The sequence below is a fragment of the Diadema antillarum genome, unplaced genomic scaffold (genome assembly GCF_040938485.1).
Source record: "Diadema antillarum isolate AM-2024a unplaced genomic scaffold, OU_Dant_1.0 seq00001204_RagTag, whole genome shotgun sequence".
In the NCBI taxonomy this organism is placed as follows: domain Eukaryota; kingdom Metazoa; phylum Echinodermata; class Echinoidea; order Diadematoida; family Diadematidae; genus Diadema; species Diadema antillarum.
In genome coordinates this window covers 332,021-351,793 of record NW_027271997.1, presented here as the reverse complement: position 1 = coordinate 351,793, position 19,773 = coordinate 332,021, and the positions used below count along the sequence as shown (strand labels likewise).

General features: G+C 40.0%; 1 protein-coding gene across 1 annotated transcript in view; it reads right to left on the bottom strand.

The window, feature by feature from the left end:
* LOC139744713 (rab GTPase-activating protein 1-like) overlaps positions 1–19,773 on the bottom strand; it is a 95,773-nt gene that overhangs the window by 70,111 nt on the left and 5,889 nt on the right. Inside the window, exon 2 of the mRNA XM_071655136.1 lies at positions 393–1,252. Within this exon, the coding sequence (XP_071511237.1) occupies positions 393–828 (436 nt within the window). The 5' untranslated portion in view covers positions 829–1,252. The remainder of the gene's footprint in view (positions 1–392; positions 1,253–19,773) is intronic.

The following is a 19,773-nucleotide window of genomic DNA, read 5'->3' as shown; positions in this document are numbered from 1 at the left end:
CTTGACAACACTGATTGCTAGAGTTACTGTTACAATCTTTGTTTCAGCTGCTAAAGCTTTATATTAATTGCTTTGCTCTAATATAGTAGAAAAGTCTTCTTCCATGAATATTCACAGCCATGTGCTGAAGCAAGCTCTTCACATGAACTTAACCATAAAGTTCAGGTATATATTGGGGGATAAAAAATCTATACCCTGCAGGGTATGGATTTTGAAAGGGTAGTACTGCAGATTAGTACTTGAAAAGCAGCACAAAAGAGTGCCACGCCACACAAATGAACTACCATTGTGGCTCTAGTGAAGGCTTAGAATATGATAATGAGTCAGTTGTTACACCACAAGACCACAAAACCTAACACTCCAAGTTTGAACTGTGAACGAAGAGAACTTACTAGACATAGGAACCCAGGGATCTGCCTGTTTGCTCCCATCCTTTGGAGTGGCACTGTCCACGTGCCCGCTCATCACCATCTCCCCAATGTCTTCGATCTTCTCCTGGGGTGACTGCGGTGACCCAAGCTCCCCGGAAGACCCATCCCCCTGTCCAGTCCCAGCCGGAGCCAGGTTCAGCTTGATGCTGGGAGGAGGCACCTTGGTGTTGGTGGCAATCCCCCCAAGGTGCTCCTCGAGCACCTCCTCCAGGTTGGACTTGAGTTCGTCCATGTTCCCGTTGCCGGCGATGCGCAGGCCCGTGTCGGAACCAATGGATGCACTCTCCTGCTGGGCGGGGTTGCTCTCTGGCGATTTGTCCTCGCTGGGAGTGACGACCACAAACTCGTCAGTGACAGAGAGCGAGTCCATGGAACTGCGACTGACCTTGTCCTCCATGGAAAGGGTCAGTAAGCAGTCGGTAGTCAACTGTTCTAGGTGCCTCTGTGACCTATCACAAGTGAAGGCCTAGGATGGCTATGACAACTTCAGAGAGTGCAATGGACTATGTGACGAGGTCCTGATGATTCAATCATACATTTTTGTCAGCTGCACAGATTGTGTCGACGTGCTAAAAGAACCTCCCTCTGTTTTCCTGCAAACACGTTCACTTGCTGTGAGGTCGCTGAAAAGGTCACTGGGTCACCAAAAAGGTCACATTGGCACAGCTAGGATGTGTGGTAATTATTGGTGCTCCTGAATCAGCTCAGTAGGAATAAACGTCTGTTTTCCCTCCCAGTAGATCGCTGTGGATTATTCCGCATCTCATGAGATTATTGGCAAGAGTGCTGTGGCCAACAAGATTACACCCTCAATAGGCAACCTGCAAGTACACAAACATAACAGAGTGGTGAGCTTGCTATCACACTGTACTAATCTATACACACTTGACAGGAGAGGGAGAGTGTATCATACCCATGGTGATCATGACTCCCTAAATACAACTTTTAACTCCCATTTGCAAAGCATTGTGGGTGTCTGGAAACAAAATGGGCACATTGCACCCTTACTGATTGCTCATCTTGCAAATGACTCATAAAATCATTCTATAAGAAGTAATCATGCCAATTCAAAAGGATGACAATAAATGGAATTTGTACTAGATCTCAAGCTCAGTTGATTATTTTCTTTTCAAAGAGAGGGGAAAGGAAGGGAATGAGGAAGGGAGGAACGAAGGGAGGGATGAAGGGAGGGAGGGAAGAATGTTTAGGGAAGAAGGGAAGAAGGGAGGAAGGGAGGAAGGAGGAAGGAAGGGTGGAAGGGAGAAAAGAAGGGAACGATGGAGGGAGGAGGGAGGAAGGGAGGGAGAGAGGAAGGGAGGAAGGAAGGGAGGAAGGGAGGGAGAAAAGAAGGGAACGATGGAGGGAGGAGGGAGGAAGGGAGGGAGAGAGGGATGGAGGGAGGGAGGGAGGGAAGATAGGGAGGAAGGAAGAATGCCTAGGGAAGAAGGGAGGAAGGGAGGAAGGGAGGAAGGGAGGGAGAAAAGAAGGGAACGATGGAGGGAGGAGGGAGGAAGGGAAGGAGAGAAGAAGGGAGGGAGGGAGGGAAGATAGGGAGGAAGGAAGAATGCCTAGGGAAGAAGGGAGGAAGGGAGGAAGGGAGGAAGGGAGGGAGAAAAGAAGGGAACGATGGAGGGAGGAGGGAGGAAGGGAAGGAGAGAGGAAGGGAGGGAGGGAGGGAAGATAGGGAGGAAGGAAGAATGCCTAGGGAAGAAGGGAGGAAGGGGGAAGGAGGAAGGAAGGAAGGATCAAAGGAAGGAAGGGATGGAGGGAAGGAGGGAGGAGACATTTTTCCTCATGATCTACTAACCAAAATAATATTGGTCCTTGCACATCTGTCCTACTGATATTTGTAGCAGTTTCGTTTCTCAAATGGAAACAGTAAATTAAAGGAAAATAAATGATGGTCCTGCAGATAGTGTCCACCACCAGATCACATGAAAAAAAAAATGCTTTCACTATCTAACCAAAGAAGTGGAAAAATGAGCAAAGAAAATGGGATTCACAGATTACATAAATGCACTTTACCATCTACAGATAAAACTCTACTACAATCTAAATTCAGTTGGAAATTCAAAAAGCCATAGTACCTTTTTATGGAGAATTCATCCTTTGTACTATAAGAATAGTGATATGACAGCATATAATTATGTAGACAGGAGAAATTGTGAAGAACCCACTGAACATTATTAACTACTCTTTCATGGTTTAGAATTAGATTAAACCTAGCCATGGTAACATGTTTGACAGCCAGGTTAGGCTGCCTCAAATATTCAACATAGCCCAAAGTTTGTAGGGTATGTAGGCCACACTTAGGAAGTGATTTATGAGGAGACACATCTGTTCAGATTGGAAAGAGAAGGACCTGGCAATTCCCGGAAATATTGTTTTCTACAACTCTTACATGCCTTATACCCCTTTCAGGTAATCGCGGTTCAATTATCCGCATCCAAATAATGCGGATGAAGTAATCAAAATCGCGTTCATATATCCCATGAAGTGCGCACTACTTTTACAACGTATCCGGGCACTTACCCCCTGGGCAACTACCCTCCGGATAACTACCACCCGGATAATTACCCCCCAGGTCTATTCCCCCTTAGGGCAACTACCCCCCGGACAACTACCCTCCCAGGGCAATCACCCTCCAGGGCCATTACCCCCTAGGAAAACTACCACCCGGTCATCTACCCTCCTAGGGCAACTACCCCCAAGGGCAATTACCCCTAGGACATCTACCCCCCGGATAACTACCCCCTGGGTAACTACCCCCTGGATGACTACCCCCCGGATAACTACCCCCCAGATAACTACCACCCGGATAACTACCCCCTGGATAACTACCCCCCGGAGAACTACCCCCTGGGTAACTACCCCCCGGAGAACTACCACCCGGATAACTACCACCCGGATAACTACCCCCCGGATAACTACCCCCCGGATAACTACCCCCGGATAACTACCCCCCGGATAACTACCCCCCGGATAACTACCCCCCGGATAACTACCCCCAGGATAACTACCACCCGGATAATTACTCCCCGGATAACTACCCCAGGATAACTACCACCCGGATTACTACCCCCCCCATTAACAATACCCCGAACCCCCCCCCCCCCCCCGCCCCCTCCTGATACTTACCTACTGGACAACCCTCCCTCCCCGCCCCCGAAAGTTACCACCCGTCGTATATTTTCCATAAGTTCATAACACCATATCAGAAGATGCACCTTTCTCTTACACTGTCATCACTCTTTTGGCTTGTCATTTATTTTCTACCGTTATAACACATGATAGACGATAAACATAAGAAAAGGAGAGTTGATTTCACTCCAATTCATATTCCCTTAACATTAGCGAGGGACTCTTCGATATAAAGCCATAATTTCTGATAGGATCCGGGCACGGTTTTATGAAAGTTATCAGTCCTGACAAGCTGTCAGTTCCACACAATTACCAATCGTTGTAGATCGATCAAAGCAGGTCCATGGTAACAAGTCAGTGACTCGAGCTTATCAATCAAGCAGAACCCATGGTTTTATTGAAATTATTAGATACTAACAAGATGTCATAACTGGCAACTTTTATCAAAAGGTGCCCTAATCTGTCATGAGAGTAAAATTACAGCTTGTTTTACATACAAGTAGAATTGTGCTAGTTTTCAAATTAAATGTTCTCGACACTTTAAGAGGAAATCCAGTTCAAATATAAGTTAGTCTCATTAGAAAGAGTAAAATATTACGAGTTTAACGGTATTTTTTTTTTTACAAAACACCCCTAGTTGTTAACGAAGTCTTTTGTCCTGCACCCTCTTTTTGAATAGATCTAGGGAGAGTTGTAGTTGACAGAATCCTTTTTACATTATAGGGCTGCTCTGTTTTATCCCGGCCATTTCAAGAGTATTTTTTTCTCAAAAAATTGAATCCTTCTTGGAATAACATGCTCTTTAATATTTCGTAAGGGGTTTCTAATTATCTCACCCAAAAGATGTTTAAAACCTGAAGTTAGGTCTCGACCAAAACCAGACGATATGAAAAAATGTTGGGTTTTTTTTCAATTCAAATAGCTAATGTGTTCGAAAATAACAATGAGAGACGTAATTTTCTGGGGGAGAGTTATTGTAAGAGGGGTGATTGTTTGGAGCCTAATTTTAATAAGGAGTAATTGTCAAGGGAGGTAATGTTCTGCAGTGATCATACCAAGGAGGTGACAATCTCTTCCCACATCCTTGATATACTAGTTGTTAATATGCCCAATAATGCAGTAGGGCAATTCTGAAATGAGCGTTAACGGTATAACAGTAAAATAGTTACAAAATTGATGAAACAATGCAAAGAAAGCAAATTAAGACAGAGACGAAGTACACAAATAAAGATACAGTGCACTCCCGTTACAACGAACACGGTTATAACGAAATTTCATTATAACGAAGCAAAACTTCTGGTCCCAAAATTATCGCCATTAAAGTCTATGGTACAAAATTCGCTTATAACGAAGACGGTTATAACAAAATTTTCGTTATCACGAAGTCTTTTCTGAGCGCCACTGACAAAGAAAAACAAAAGAAATGCGCTCCGTTATAACGAAATGCGGATCGCATTCGAAAATGCGTAGCGGAACAAGCATTATTAAAGCGTCTCTGCATGAGCGAACGCATCATTAAATGTTCACTCCGTGTATCACGCACAGTTTCCGAGGGGAACTTGCGTTGTTGTAATAAAATAATTTGAATTCAGATAAGGTTTGTTTCATTGTTCCGAAGTCCTTTAATACAAAACACACAGATTCTGATACAACTAAATGTCCGTTAGTTCGGAAATGAAAGAGGGTTTGTTATTAAGCACATTTTGGCGTTATTCCAAAGGTTCGTTAATTTGATAATAAAATATGGTCCTTATTCTTATTCTTATACGGTTCGTTAGTCCGAAAATGATAGGAATTCAAAACGTTCGTTAATCGGAACATTACAAAAAGTATCGTTAATCCATGGTGGAAAAAGGAGAGTACACTAACAAAACTTAAGAATTGCAATCTTTATAATCGTCTTAAGATAAATAAATCTTCGAAATAACTAACCTTTCTCATCTTTTTTTTTCGTTAACAAAATTTCTTCGGAATAACGAACCTTATTTCATTTTCGGATGAAAAAGCCTTCGGAACAACGGACTTTCTGACTAGTGAACCTTTTTCTTTCTTTTTTTTTTGATTTATAAACCTTCAGAATGACGAACCTCATTTCATTTTCAGATCAACGAACCTTCGGAAAATGAACAATATATTATTTTGATCTAGATTATGAACTTTCGGAATGATGATTCTGCGGAAATGCGAACCTTCACATAAACAAACCATCGGAATCCCGGGAATGGCGAAACTTCGGAATAAGGAGTCTTCGGAGTAACGTACTTTAGTAAGAAAAGAACCTTTGGAATAGCGAACTGTAACCAAATCCTACACCGTCATTTTCTGCACATGTGTGACAACACAAACAACTTTATGCTCTTTTTAAAATGTAATATTTAAACGAAATTAAAAAGGTATTCTCCCATTTCACATAGCTTTCCAGCGTATGATGAGGATTCAACAAACAAAATTTTTTTATGCGTGGTTTCCTCCTTTTCGTTATACATTGCATATTATATTTGTTCGGTTACAACGAAATTTCGTTAAAACGAAAAAAAAAAAACTGCCGGTCCTGAGCATTTCGTTTTAACGGGAGTGCACTGCACATGAACACACACGAGATAAATCCCTTGTAATGAGAGAAAGAGGAAAGGTGAGTTATGAATGACAGGAATAGACTACCTTCACAGTGGACAGAGAAAAGCGAGAGGGAAGAGGAAGATGATGGGTCAAAACCAGGGCACGTGAGGCATGAGATATAAGCTCCTCAAAATAAAGAAGTGTTACATGGAGTTGTGGTAAACGATAGACAACTGTGGTTAAAAAATATTGCAAAAAGTTTAACTCATTCTGAAGTGTAACATTTCTTCAAAATGTCTTAGTTCAATGGTAAAGGCATTCAAACTTAAAACTTCTTTTATACTATACTATCAAGAGAAATCCGAAATTTCGGAACAGTAAAAGAAAATAGAGATTTAGCGAAAATAGTTTGGTTAAAGGCATTGACATTTACTGGATTACCGGGTAGGATATGAAGGGACAGCTTCGTTTTTTATGAACATAGAGTCAAAATACAGAGGGAGAAATTAAGCTTTTACATAAATTGTCCTAAGTGCAAACGATACAAATCGTAAATCTTTAAGATGTTGTTTTCATAAAATGATGTATCAGTATGGCATCTCCGTGATTCCTGGCAAATAATACAAAGAACTTCGTTTCCTGTAGTAATGATATTCTTTTTATTAAAGGTAAGATGGGGGGGGGGGCAATGACCCGGGAGGTAGTTACCCAGGGGGTAATTGGCGTGGTGCACTGTCCTGGGGTAATTTTCGTCTTGATAGTTATAGGGGAGGGGGAGTTGTAGGCTTGCTTATCCGGGGTAATCATCCTCGGGAAGTTATCGGAGGGTGTAGTTATCGGGTGGAAGTTATCTGGGGTCTAGTTATCGGAGGAGGGGGTAATTAACCTGGGGATAATTATCCTGGTGGTAATTATCGGGGGGGGGGGGGGGGGGGTAGTTATCCGGAGGGTAATTATCCGGGGGGTGATTATCCGGGGGGTAATTATCCGGGGGGTAATTATCCGAGGGGTAATTATCCGGGGGGTAGTTATCCGGGGGGTAGTTATCCGGGGGGTAGTTATCCTGGGGGTAGTTACCCTGGGGGTAGTTACCCAGGGGGTAGTTCTCCGGGGGGTAGTTACCCAGGGGGTAGTTCTCCGGGGGGTAGTTATCCAGGGGGTAGTTATCCGGGTGGTAGTTATCCAGGGGGTAGTTATCCGAGGGGGTAGTTATCCAGGGGTAGTTATCCGAGGGGTAGTTATCCAGGGGGTAGTTTTCCTAAGGGGGAATTGCCCTGGGGGGTGATTGCCCTTGGAGGGTAGTTGTCCGGGGGGTAGTTGTCCTAGGGGGTAATTACCCTGGAGGGTAATTGCCCTTGGAGGGTAGTTGTCCGGGGGGGTAGTTGCCCTAGGGGGGAATTGTCCTGGGGGGTAATTATCCGGGTGGTAGTTATCCGGAGGGTGGTTTTCCAGGGGGTACTGTTCCTAGAACCCTTTTACAAGCGCCCGTTCATATAACGGTGCGAAAGACGGGAGTATTTGTCATGGTTACTGGGCACGCCTCTATAATGACGTAATGTTTCCGGTGATATATACTCACGTGTATGCACAGCTCTCGCTCAAGCTCAGCAATCAGCGGTTGTGCGGCGGGAAATCGAGTGACCTTTGACCGAACTGTGGAATGTTAGTGCGCATAAGTCGTAAAACGCGTTCATGTATTCTCGATCAACTCTTCATGCTGCAATAATGCGCATAATAGCAGCATCAAAATAATGCGCACTTTTTTACTCCTCTCTGTTCATGTAATCAAAATTTTACGACTTATTGCTCCTATTATCCGCATCCACGATTACCTGAAAGGGGTATTAGAGGTCAAATAGGTGTTTATGTCGATCAGTTGCAGTTGAATCTCCCACTTCAACCCACCCTACATACATTGTATGCACTGTGTTCAAATTTGCTACCTTGACAAATGTGCATCATAATATTTTGCATTTACTGTATACGCGGTTGCTTTTGCGAGGGTTTCATTTTCGTGAGCTTCGGGCTGATCGCGACATTAAAAACGCGCGAAAATATTACCCCGTCATACCTTATGTACAAATCGATGACAAAATGCATCCAACGCTAGCCAGACCAACGCGGCCGTTACACCAGCCAGTACGTACACATACTCCTACTAGTACGTTACCTATGGTGGAAGTGCAGCACGATGCTAAATATGTGCAATCTCAGTGCTACGTAACTGCAACCAGCACAGCAGCCCCATACGCATAGCGTAATGGGGCTGCGGACTGTAGCATTTAGGATCATGACAGGGTAGTATCGTGGACAAATATCAACTTGAAATCTAAAAATTTCTTCAATTTGAAGATTTACCAGTAAAGTTAAAGTATTGACAACAGGGTTCGTGCAACGTTTGGTTCTGCCAATAGTTTCTTTCTGTTCAATGATGACTTAATGTGACTCGATCGAGAGGAACCTGGGAGAGCTTGAGAGCCACACTGAATTGACGGCTAGCGCATGTGCACACATTACGTGTGCACAAATTAACATATGTCTGTGTGAGCATGCGCTGGCCGTCAATTCAGTGTAGTTCTCCCAGATTCCTCTGGACCGAGTCACATTAAGTCATCAATTCGAACAGAAAGGGACAATTAGCAGGACCAAACGTTGCACGAACCTTGTTGTCAATACTTCACCTTTACTGGTAAGTCTTCAAATTGAAGAAATTTTTCGATTTAAAGTTGATATTTGTCTGCGATACTACCCTGTCATGATCCTGAATGCTACAGTCTGCTGCCCCATTATACGCTATGCGTATGGGGCTGCTGGTCGCAGTTACGTGCTACGTTTGCCTACGCGAGGCTCGACGTGGTTAGGTGAGGCCAAAGGATGCATGTAAAACTTTTGCTAGCGCTAGCACAGCTCTGAAACTTTGTCATCTACATCTATTTGTTGCAACATTTGGTAGGTACTTGTGAATGCCGTGTGTGGGTGTCTCACTGCAAGTTCCCGTAATTGTTTCATTTTATAAATCTTCTGCTGTGTCTTTTCTATTGTCATGTTTGGGAAGTCACAATGCAAATGGAAAAACGTTACGAGTACGTTGGCAAGTGTTTGAACGTGTTTCTCAGGCTTGGGAGTAGACCCTACTAGTACTACTACTAGTATCAATCACGAATTAAACAACACGCGAAAATGCCACTGATACCGTGATTCGCGAAAATATCTGTACGCGAAAATATTGGCGTATACAGTATTTCATATGCACAACACGTAGGTGTATATACAAATCAATTACAGAAAGATGTACATAGTAGAAGTACTTTTTCAGAGTATTTTCCTTCATGATAACAGATGAGTGGATTGAAGAAGAGAGGAAAAAACTGAAGCATTGAGGTGGAGTGCTACAATTGTACATGTAAGCCTACATACAGTGTGCAAATTTCCTATGCTACACGTAACAAGGAGTTCATCAAATAATGGAGTGTCACCCATAATATTGAGCAAACTTTAAATACATCTCAATGACATTTATTATACAATGTAGCATGCATACGTACATTGTACATGTACGTGTACAATTGTAAACATAAGTTTGTACACATTGGAAAAGTGCATTATCATTGTACTGCTCTTTCCAAAACACAGCTGGCAGTGACGGCACACTCTATCCCATGCAAACTGAGCCCTCTCCCAGTGTTAATCTGGTTTGTTGTTATTGTTTAGGTATGCCAATAAATATTTTACGGCAGTGCCACACAAGTGAAGATTGGCATTTATAGTGTACAGTGTACATGAAACACAGCAAAAAGGTATGAGAAAATTGATATCTAACTCCTAAAATTTACAAAATATGGCCATATAACATTTGGCAAACTTTAAGCTTGAGGTCAAAAAATAAGCTGTACGATTAAGTGAGATCAATGCATACTTTATTGGTTGGTAGACAGTGACATACACATTGTACACTGTAGACATGTACAGTACTGTAGCTGTCTATTTAAGACAGATCTTTGTTTCTGGGTAATTCCATGGGGTTGGGACTGAAATTGTGACATACAAGTTGAAAATTCAAGTTGGGTAAATTGAAATTTCCTTTTTCCCCCTGATTTGTTACTCCCATTCTTCAACATATTCCACTAGAAATCTGTTTATTACTTCGCACACTTTCAGTCAGCATGGGTAAACAGGTATGGCAAAATACCTATGTTACACGGACTTCATTTGTTGACATCCTTCATCATTTTGTGTTCTGAAATGATAACAATGAACACATCCACGTTTTTTTCGTCCATAGTACATCAACATGTTATTTAACAGGCGCATGAGATCATTATTAGTAAGATTGTATGTTCTGATGTCAACTGCAAGCCACTTTTATTAACATGTTTTTTTCTACAAACCATTAACAATTTCAATCAAAGGTTTAACTTTTTCATCAAGAGTGACACAATGACAATATTCTTAAAAGCACCACAATTGAAGCAAGTGATTTGTATGGGTATTCAAGTGAAAACATGATTTTATTGTTATAATCAGGGGTTTTCAGACAACAACCTCGCCCACGGTGTACTACCTATGTTACACAGACAGTATGTCTTTGTAACATAGGTACACTACGACATATCAACTGATTTCCTTTATTGTGGTGCGAGATGTTAAAACCTACACATATAGACTTTATGTATGTTCCCACAAATAACACTATTGTAACAGTTCTTTGGAATTATATCTACTGCACACCTGTGGAACAATACCTATGTTACACAGACTTCAATTCTTTGTAACTCTGATATGAAAGAAGGCAGACTTAATCAGAAGAAGAAGAAGAAAGTGAAGCTTTACACAATTTGACCTAATATACACTAACAACATCATCAACTAGTTGTCAACTAACTAAGAAAACTAATAAAGAGAAATCAGACAAGTCTTCTTGTCTTCTCCATGTTCTTTGTTTGAAATTAATTTCTGCTCTTTTGTCCAATGTCCATTTAGCCCTTGATTTTTTTTTTCTTCTGTCCATTTTCCCTCTGTGCAGTTTTCTTCTTGTCTAGTTTGTTACATTCGCTCTTCTTGGGTGTTGCTTTGTCGGCTTCCTCTCTGTTTGTGGAGTGCTGTGGATGTGTCCTTTTCACTCTTTCATGTAGTTTAACATGTAGCGGTGGTAGAGGAGGAGCCATGGCAGATTCACCGACAAACTGAACAAAAGGTGTAAAGAGAAATAGAATAAAAAAAATAAAAGAAAATTTTTGTCGGGGTTGACTATATATTCCTGTTGATGTATCTGTGTGTTTATGAATGGAATTAAATAATTTTAACAATTTTGCTTACATTTCTACCTCTTGGCATACCCATTAGCTAGAGTTCCATGTGTACCTCCCACCAAAATTGAAAAAAAAAATGGGTTATGCTTAAAATGATGTAAATATTAATAATAATAATATAGCATGCAAAACATAGGAGAATATCATTTTCATACTCTATGCTAAAAACTTGTTTTCAGATGCAAGCTACACTGTAGGAAGGGCAGGTTGCTGCCCCCAGTGTCCTAGCTAAGGTTAGGGCTAGGGTCAGGGTTACTGTTACGGTTATGGTCCTTAATAGACTCCCAAAATAATACTAGGCCCTATTTTATATTCATCCCCCATCGAAATTGTCGCCCTCTTTTTGAATGATAGTGTAGAGCAATAATAGTCCAATTTTGATTGGGGTTCATAATTTTATTGAAGCCTTTCCTACCCACTACCCACCCAAACTGAATAGGACACTGGCATTTTAGCTTTGAGACTTCACACTTGGGTGAACATGGAATGGAAATGGTGAATCTTTGTGAAATGTTAACAACTTCATCAGAGCATCTAACAGGTCAGTGAAATCTTGGAAGGAAAACATTGACATTTTCGAAGTAAATCTGTTAAAGAGAAAGAATTTCACAGCTCCTAGTTCCCTCAATATCACCAGCAAAATAAGGCAAACTCTATTTCTCTAGTTCAGATGCAGTCTGGACATCTACGTTTTCCAACTAGTATATAGTGATTAATACTAACTCTAGCACGTCTACCTTGGTAGATACCTAATGACAAAAGAGTCCAAAAATTCACAATAATTGGGAGGTAAAACAATTTTATATTGCAGTGAAGATACACTGATATACTTTTGTATGGTTTTCTAAGAGAGGAATATATGCTCCTTTTGCAGAGACCGGCATGGACGGAAAATTTGGCAATCAAAATTATGAACATGAACCTGTAACAAATATCTCAGTATGTGGGACTACAGTATCATCGTCCACAGTATTTTTGGCCAGTTCAGAGGTATAGATGTCGTTTTTTTTCCTCTAATAGAGTTACAGAATATGACAAATGTTATTATTTTCATAAAATAGCGTAAAAGCTTACCAATTGACATCAGAAACATTAAAACTCCTGTACCTACGTTACATGGACAACGGCAGAAAAACAGATCTTGCGCTGTCCAGGTAGGTGTATATTGGCTGTGAGTAGTTTTTCTGCCATTGGGGGAGGACTGCCAGTGACATGAATACGATTGCTGAAGTTAGTAGCTCTTCTTTTTATCGCGAGAGCGTCTTTCCTTACCTACGTTACACGAAGAGGCCGGACATCGCACTGAAGTACAGTGATATGTTCCGTATTTTCTCGTTTATTTTGAGGATTTTGATGCTAATTTTTGGATAAGAATACTCCTGAAATATAAATCTCATTATAGAAATAAAGTTTCTAATCATATTATGATTGGAAGTGTATGTAAAACCATGCTATACCTATGTTACAACAAAAATTGCCATGGACATCGTTTGTAACATAGGTATGAGGTTGCTTGAAGATGCTCTGGTGTTCTTATTTTGTTACAAATGTTTATGTGCCTTATAGTCTTTGTAGAAGTCACCTTGCCTCTCTTAATTATGATAGGCATAATGCTGAAAGGTTGTATATTCCTGTTTTACATTGCCATGAAAATGGCATATATTTATGTCACAACATAAACCACAAAAAACCATGGGACATCATGAGTGAAACAGTCATAGACAAAATACATTTGTACACAGGCTTGTTTTTTTTTTTCATCAAATAATTCTTCACACATTTCTCTCCAAGAATAACTGCAAACCACGGACAATTATTTGATAAATTTTTCAGAATATGACTTTTATTCCCTACACAACATGAAAATCTAGAGAAGACCCAACCCCATGGAATGACCCTTCTGTCTATAATCTACTAAGTCTGCTCATGACTATTTTGAAATGCTTCTTCAGCATGAAAAGGGCATGACCAATGTTCGATGAGATTTAAAAAGTTCTACATCTTTTTTACTACTTGATTTGGCTCAAATTACTGTCTTACTCTCTGTAATATATGAGTAGGTTTTCAGCAAAATAACAGCTCAACACCACTCTTTCTCAATAATAACCGTAACCAGACAACCCTGGTGGTTTTGGAATTCCTAGGGAGAAAGAATGATGTTACACTGATAACAGCCTATTCAGCTACAACTACACAGTACTGTTGATCCATATCTTGTCTCATATTGGCAAGGATGAAAATATACCTACCCTTTTGTGACTTTGCCAAGACTGTACATTGAAGCTAGAAACTATTGCATACTGTATACGCTATAATTTTCGCGTACATAAATTTTCGCGAATTGTCGTTGTCACACATTTTCGCGAGTGGTTAAATTCGCGATTGGGGGACCAGAGAAAATATGAAGTGGCAAAGAAAGTGTGAATTTTCAACTTACTAGCAAATAAGAATGACACTAGTTATACACTGCATGAAAAAGACTTGCCAAACTCTGCGAACTAGTAAGTTAGAATTCAACATTTTTGAAGTGGTTAAGTCCATCGCGCTAGATTTCTGACGAGTGGTCCCCTTGCGATAATGGATTGGCTCTCTACAGTATTCGTAAGTAGACATGGACGTGCGTAAACAAGCTTAGCCAGTATGGTCTGTTCGGTAAGCCGTGACATGGTATACTAGTACTGAAATGTTCGTATCACCAAGGCAAGGGATTCATTTTGGAAGGTAATATTTTCGCGTGTTGTTAATTTCGCGAATAGCTCCCGACTCGCGAAATTCGTGAAAATAAAACCCCCGCGAAATATATAGCGTATACAGTATTCAGTTATTGTTAATCAATGATATTAGATTGCTTTCAGTTTCTCTACAGCTGCATTCACACAAAGGATTTGTTAATTTTTTGTGTCATGATGCGAAAACCAGTTTTGTATCTGCTTCCATTTATAGACAGCAAAAAAAAAAGAATAATAAACAAATAAAAATAAACAAATACTAGACTGCAAATGAAGTGATTTGATTCTCTGATTATCAAATACCTGAACAATGACTGGAGCATGATTCTAGAGTTGATGATGATGATGATGATGATGTGTGTGTGTGTGTGTGTGTGTGTGTGTGTGTGTGTGTGTGTGTGAACATATAAGAATTGGTGGTTTCACATATGATTGCAAAAAAAAAAATGATTTTAAGAAACTGAATCAATTTTGGGTGTGTGTGTGAATGCAACTAATGTATAACCTTGTCAGTTAATAACCTCAGTCATTTCAGCAAATGGCCAGCAAAGAGCCAAATATTTGCTTTGGGCATGAGAGTAAACATAGCTGTACTGAACATGTACACCCTTGAAACTGCTTAAACACACACTTTGAAAGACTGAGAAATGATACTTTTAAAAGCTTACATGTAGGGTGCAGTTTTCCCCTTCTGAATATGTGTCCCTCATCAATGACGGACAAAAAGGGGGTGGAGCTATAACTCGACTTAGTATTATGACAGGATATTGAGTGTACAAAATGCGAGTCACATCTAAGCTGTGATTGTATTATAGATTGAGATCAAGTTTACTCAGTCCTTTCTTTCTTCTGTCTGAAATAAACACCAAATTGTTAAAGACTGTAGTTTATCAAACTGTGTACTGCGCTATACATTGTACTTCTAATATAAACAGCAAACATAAAAAACACCAAAGCAATAAAATGAGACAACTAATGCTGCAAAATCCATGCAAGTTTTCTGATGTCCTTCATTTTTATGTGGATTATCTTATGATACAGGAGGTCCATAAAAATCACCAGCCAGAAGGATGCACGTCATCTGAGGCTTGGCTGCAGTATATTATGGCAAACAGCAAACATGACAGCATTAATTTAAACAGACAAAACAGATTCCAGAACATTCAGTAGCATGGTTATGGAAAAAAGACACATCTCTAAAAACATTGGACCAAGCAACATACCGTAAAGTTCCGTGTATAAGACGCACTATTTTTTCGTCGGAAAACATTGAAAATCGGGGGTGCGTCGTATACACGGGTACAGTCGAATCACGGAAAAAAATCTGTCATGTACACCCAATTTTATAAGGCCAACTTGGGGCCATGTATGCCCATCGACGTTTGGAAGGTAAGCAATCACCAAAACTTACGGATAAATGGGCGATCTTTCAATCTGGACACACACAAAAGCTGCAAATACGAGATAAACTTACGATCGGCCTTGTGCAGTAACGATGTATTAATCTGGCCATAGACAACAGCTGTAACAGCACTGCCGTATGCTACCGATGTCAGTCTATTGAAGCTACCAACAGCCAACCTAGTAGCTGGAATACGCGATGTACAGGTATCATTACTAAATTACCGATACCGTAAAACTTATCAATGTACTAGTATCAATATGGCCATAGACAAAAGCTGTAAAATACTGAGTAGGATCGACACTATGTCACCGTAAATATGAACAATGTGTGAAGCATGCGTTTGCTCTTCATTTCACGATGCCAGCTAGGATACTGTACTGTAGCATAGCTACACCACTGTAGCTAGCTAGCTAGCTAGCAAACCTTTGGCAAAGGTAGCAGCTGCAGAGCAGAGAGGCTTTTGCAATGGACTCGCGTGCACACAGCGATCGGATCGTAGCGCGCTTGCCCGTTGCGCGCTGTGTGTGCAAGTCGATTGCTCTCTGTGTGCGTGTGCTGAAATTATAGCGAGCTGCCTCTTGCAAAAGGCTAGCACTGTGCATACAAGCATGGTACAAGAGACACACATGTTACTGGCAATCCCTCCGGGCGAAACAACAGTGAGTGTAATTACCGTGCGCACCGTACATCTCGCCGTATGATCCCTCTGCTACACTTGTTGATGTTTTTCTTATTTTTCGTAATGAACCTTCCAGTCTGACATGCGTCAATATGCGAGACACGCACCCTCTGCTATGTATGACAGCAAAGATCGTACTGTACACTCATGAGTACGATATGCATGACACATGTACCACGATTGAAAGGCGAAACAATAGCAAGTGAGTACTGAGACAAGTTTCGCATTTTGCGTTTTCCATATTTTGCCGATGTCCGATGAATACCGTTAAAAGAAAGTATAAAAGGAAATGAAAAATAGAGCAAAGACATGCTGCATTCTAGGGAAATTTTGAGCTGAACTAATATGTATGAGACACGCAATATTTGCGTGGAAATTTTTTTTTTTTTAATTTTAGGTCCGAAAGTAGGGGTGCGTCTTGTACACGGGTGCGTCTTATACACGGAACTTTACGGTAAGTGACTTTGAATACAGCATTCTGTTCCTACAGTTAAACATGTATCATGTCATTAATATGCTGGCCTCTGAGGTGGTATGAGTTTGGTAGTGGTCACAGCTCAAAGCTTTGGGAAGTTAGAGAGAGTTCACCAAACTGTTGACGACGACAACGACACTGACAGAAAAGTGACACCTACACTATGCTATGCCACACTATGCTACGCTATGTGGGCGAGACAAAATCCCCTCCCCCCCCCCAAAAAAAAAAAAACACAAACAAACAACATAAATAAATAAATAAATGAATAAATAAAAATACAATGTTCAATAGTGTGTGTATATGACCTTTGTGTTGGAGCATGTATCCATACTGTACATCAGTAATCTTAGTTTAAACACTTACATCTCTAACATCAAGTTGAATTGGTCTATTGTTAGCTTCTTTGTTTATTTTACAAAGCTAACAGAAAGATCATCACCTGGACATCTTACCCTGACCCCTGTCACATGTAAAACTTGAAACTCGTATTTGGGGAAATCATCTTCTAGATTAAAAGTAAATATATTTACTTTTTTTTTACTGTACATTGTACATGATAACATTACAGGAATGACAATGTTACGTATCATAGGACATTCCTTAAAATAGAAATGCTAAGTTTAGACAACATGTACCTGAACACCTAAATTTAACCTTCAAAAATTAATAAACTAATAAGCATGTATCTGCACGTATCCACACACTCGGTACTCTAAGATGTGCTATCCCTTTTGCATTCCTTCCCAAATAGCACAGAACATGATATATTCCACCAGAATGACAAGACTATTGTAAAGCTATAACATTTCTGTGATATTTGAAGGTTGTTAGTTGTTAAAATTCAAATAATGCACCAAACGCTCTCTGTAACATATTCTGTGTACTAGGCACAGCTGCATACATTAATCCTCCTGTGGTTGTAATATGATACTTACTGTATACTTTGAACAAAAGATAGATCTGCATGTTAAAGGGACTGTACAGTACTGGTTGAGGTAGGGATTCATGTTTTGAACATTCCTAAGTGAGATAATGAAAAGCCTCTTATGAAATATAAAAGAGCATGTAATTTTAAGAAGGATTCAACGTTTATTTGATGAAAATTGGTTTTCAAATGGCTGAGATATCCAAAAAAGTGCTAATAATAAAAGGCGACATGCCCCAACTTTATTAGTATCTCTTTGTTTCACCTTGTTTTTGGATATCTCAGCCATTTCAAAACCGATTTTCATCGAATAAACTTTTGATACCTCTTACAATATTGTAGAACTGCATGCTCTTTGACATCTCATAGAGTGGTTTCTGAATATCTCACAAAACGTTAAAAGCTAAATCTTCACCTCGACCAGAACTGTACACACCCTTTAAAGCTGTCAGAAAGAAGAATTCACTAGCTTCTCTTACTTTGTTATCGATGGCAAATAACAACACACCACTTACATTTATGACTACTTAAGTGCATCACAGATCTGTAACACTAGACTAGTACATGAAGTTTAGATTTGTACTTTTTTCATAGTACGACAAAATTATTCAAATCTTAACGGTCAATTTAACTAAACAAATAAAGACCCTCTTGAGTTCAAAATTTACAGGAGGTTTCCAAATAGTGTTTTCTTCAATACCCAAGTGTTCTCACTAATTTTTCAAAAAATTGCATGCAAAAGGGATGGCTTACGTACATCTTCACTTTTTCGCGACCACATTCTATGCATACCCCACCGCCAGGAACACCTTAAATTTGTGCAGCAGCATGCTAAATTGCAAACTGGTTTTCAAGTCGAGAATACATCTTCTCACAAGGCACGAATGAGAAAACTTCATGTATAAAAGATGATCTCTGATAATCATATTTTCATGCCATCAGCTTTATTTTACTCTGGAGATGATAGAAAAATTAAACATTTAGTCTAGACAAGAAATGTCGCTATGGCGACTGGTATGCCTCCTCTATAATGCATGATTCTCCTAATAGGTCTATAGTACACGTGGACAATGTGTGATGACAGTTTCACATGACTGACAAAATATCAAAATGATATGTTTGTCACAAATGTGTTGAATGTTTACCTTCCTTGATTTAGGTTTAATTGGATGAATGGGAGAGCATGTATTTGGGGATTTGAGGACTTTTCCTTGACTCTGACCCTTTAATAAGTTTATGCATAGAGTAATTTTCAAGGTATGGAATAAAAGTGCAATTTCTGTATTGAATACTAAATTGTTACCATTTTCACCTGGCCTTTGACCCTTGACCTTTGACCCTATGACCCTAAAATTCATTAGAGAATCACTGTCAGGCAGAACATGCATAAGTTTCAAGATAACTTGAGCCACTTCCGATATACATATGTATGGAAGAAGTAAAGTTTTGCATTTTCATTTGATCTCTGACCTTTTTACCTTTTACCTTTTTAGCAAAAAAAAAAAAAAAAAAAAAAAACCTTCCCAGAGAATCTCTATTGGGTACAAGTGCAATACATGTATTGTATACGGGTACCAAGTTAAAAAAAAAAAATCCTGCAGGCATTGCATAAATATGAGGATCAAATAACAAAAAATTGAAGAGTTGACCTTGACCTTTGACCCATGACCTTCGACCCATGAGCCGAAAATTCCCTGGATAATCACTGCCAGTCAGTACATGCATATGTTCCATGCAGATAGCTTGAACCATTCCCAAGATATGGAAAAACAAGGAAATGTAGAAATTACGCGGTGCGTAATATATGTCCCCGCCGGAAGTAGCATTTAGTAGCAAAATGTACAATATAGGTAAAAAGATCAAGGTCAAAGGTCAAAGAAGTCAAAGGTCAAAATTCTATGTAGAAGTTTTGAAGCCCTCACCTAGTGCCATCACATAAAGTAAACGGAATCGAAATCGGGTTAGAAATGGCGAAGGAGTAGCATTTTGTAGCCAATGTACAATAAAGGTAAAAAATCAAGATCAAAGGTCAAAGAAGTCAAAGGTCAAAATTCTGTGTAGAAGTTTTGAAGCCCTCACCTAGTGCCATCACATAAAGCAAACGGAATCGAAATCGG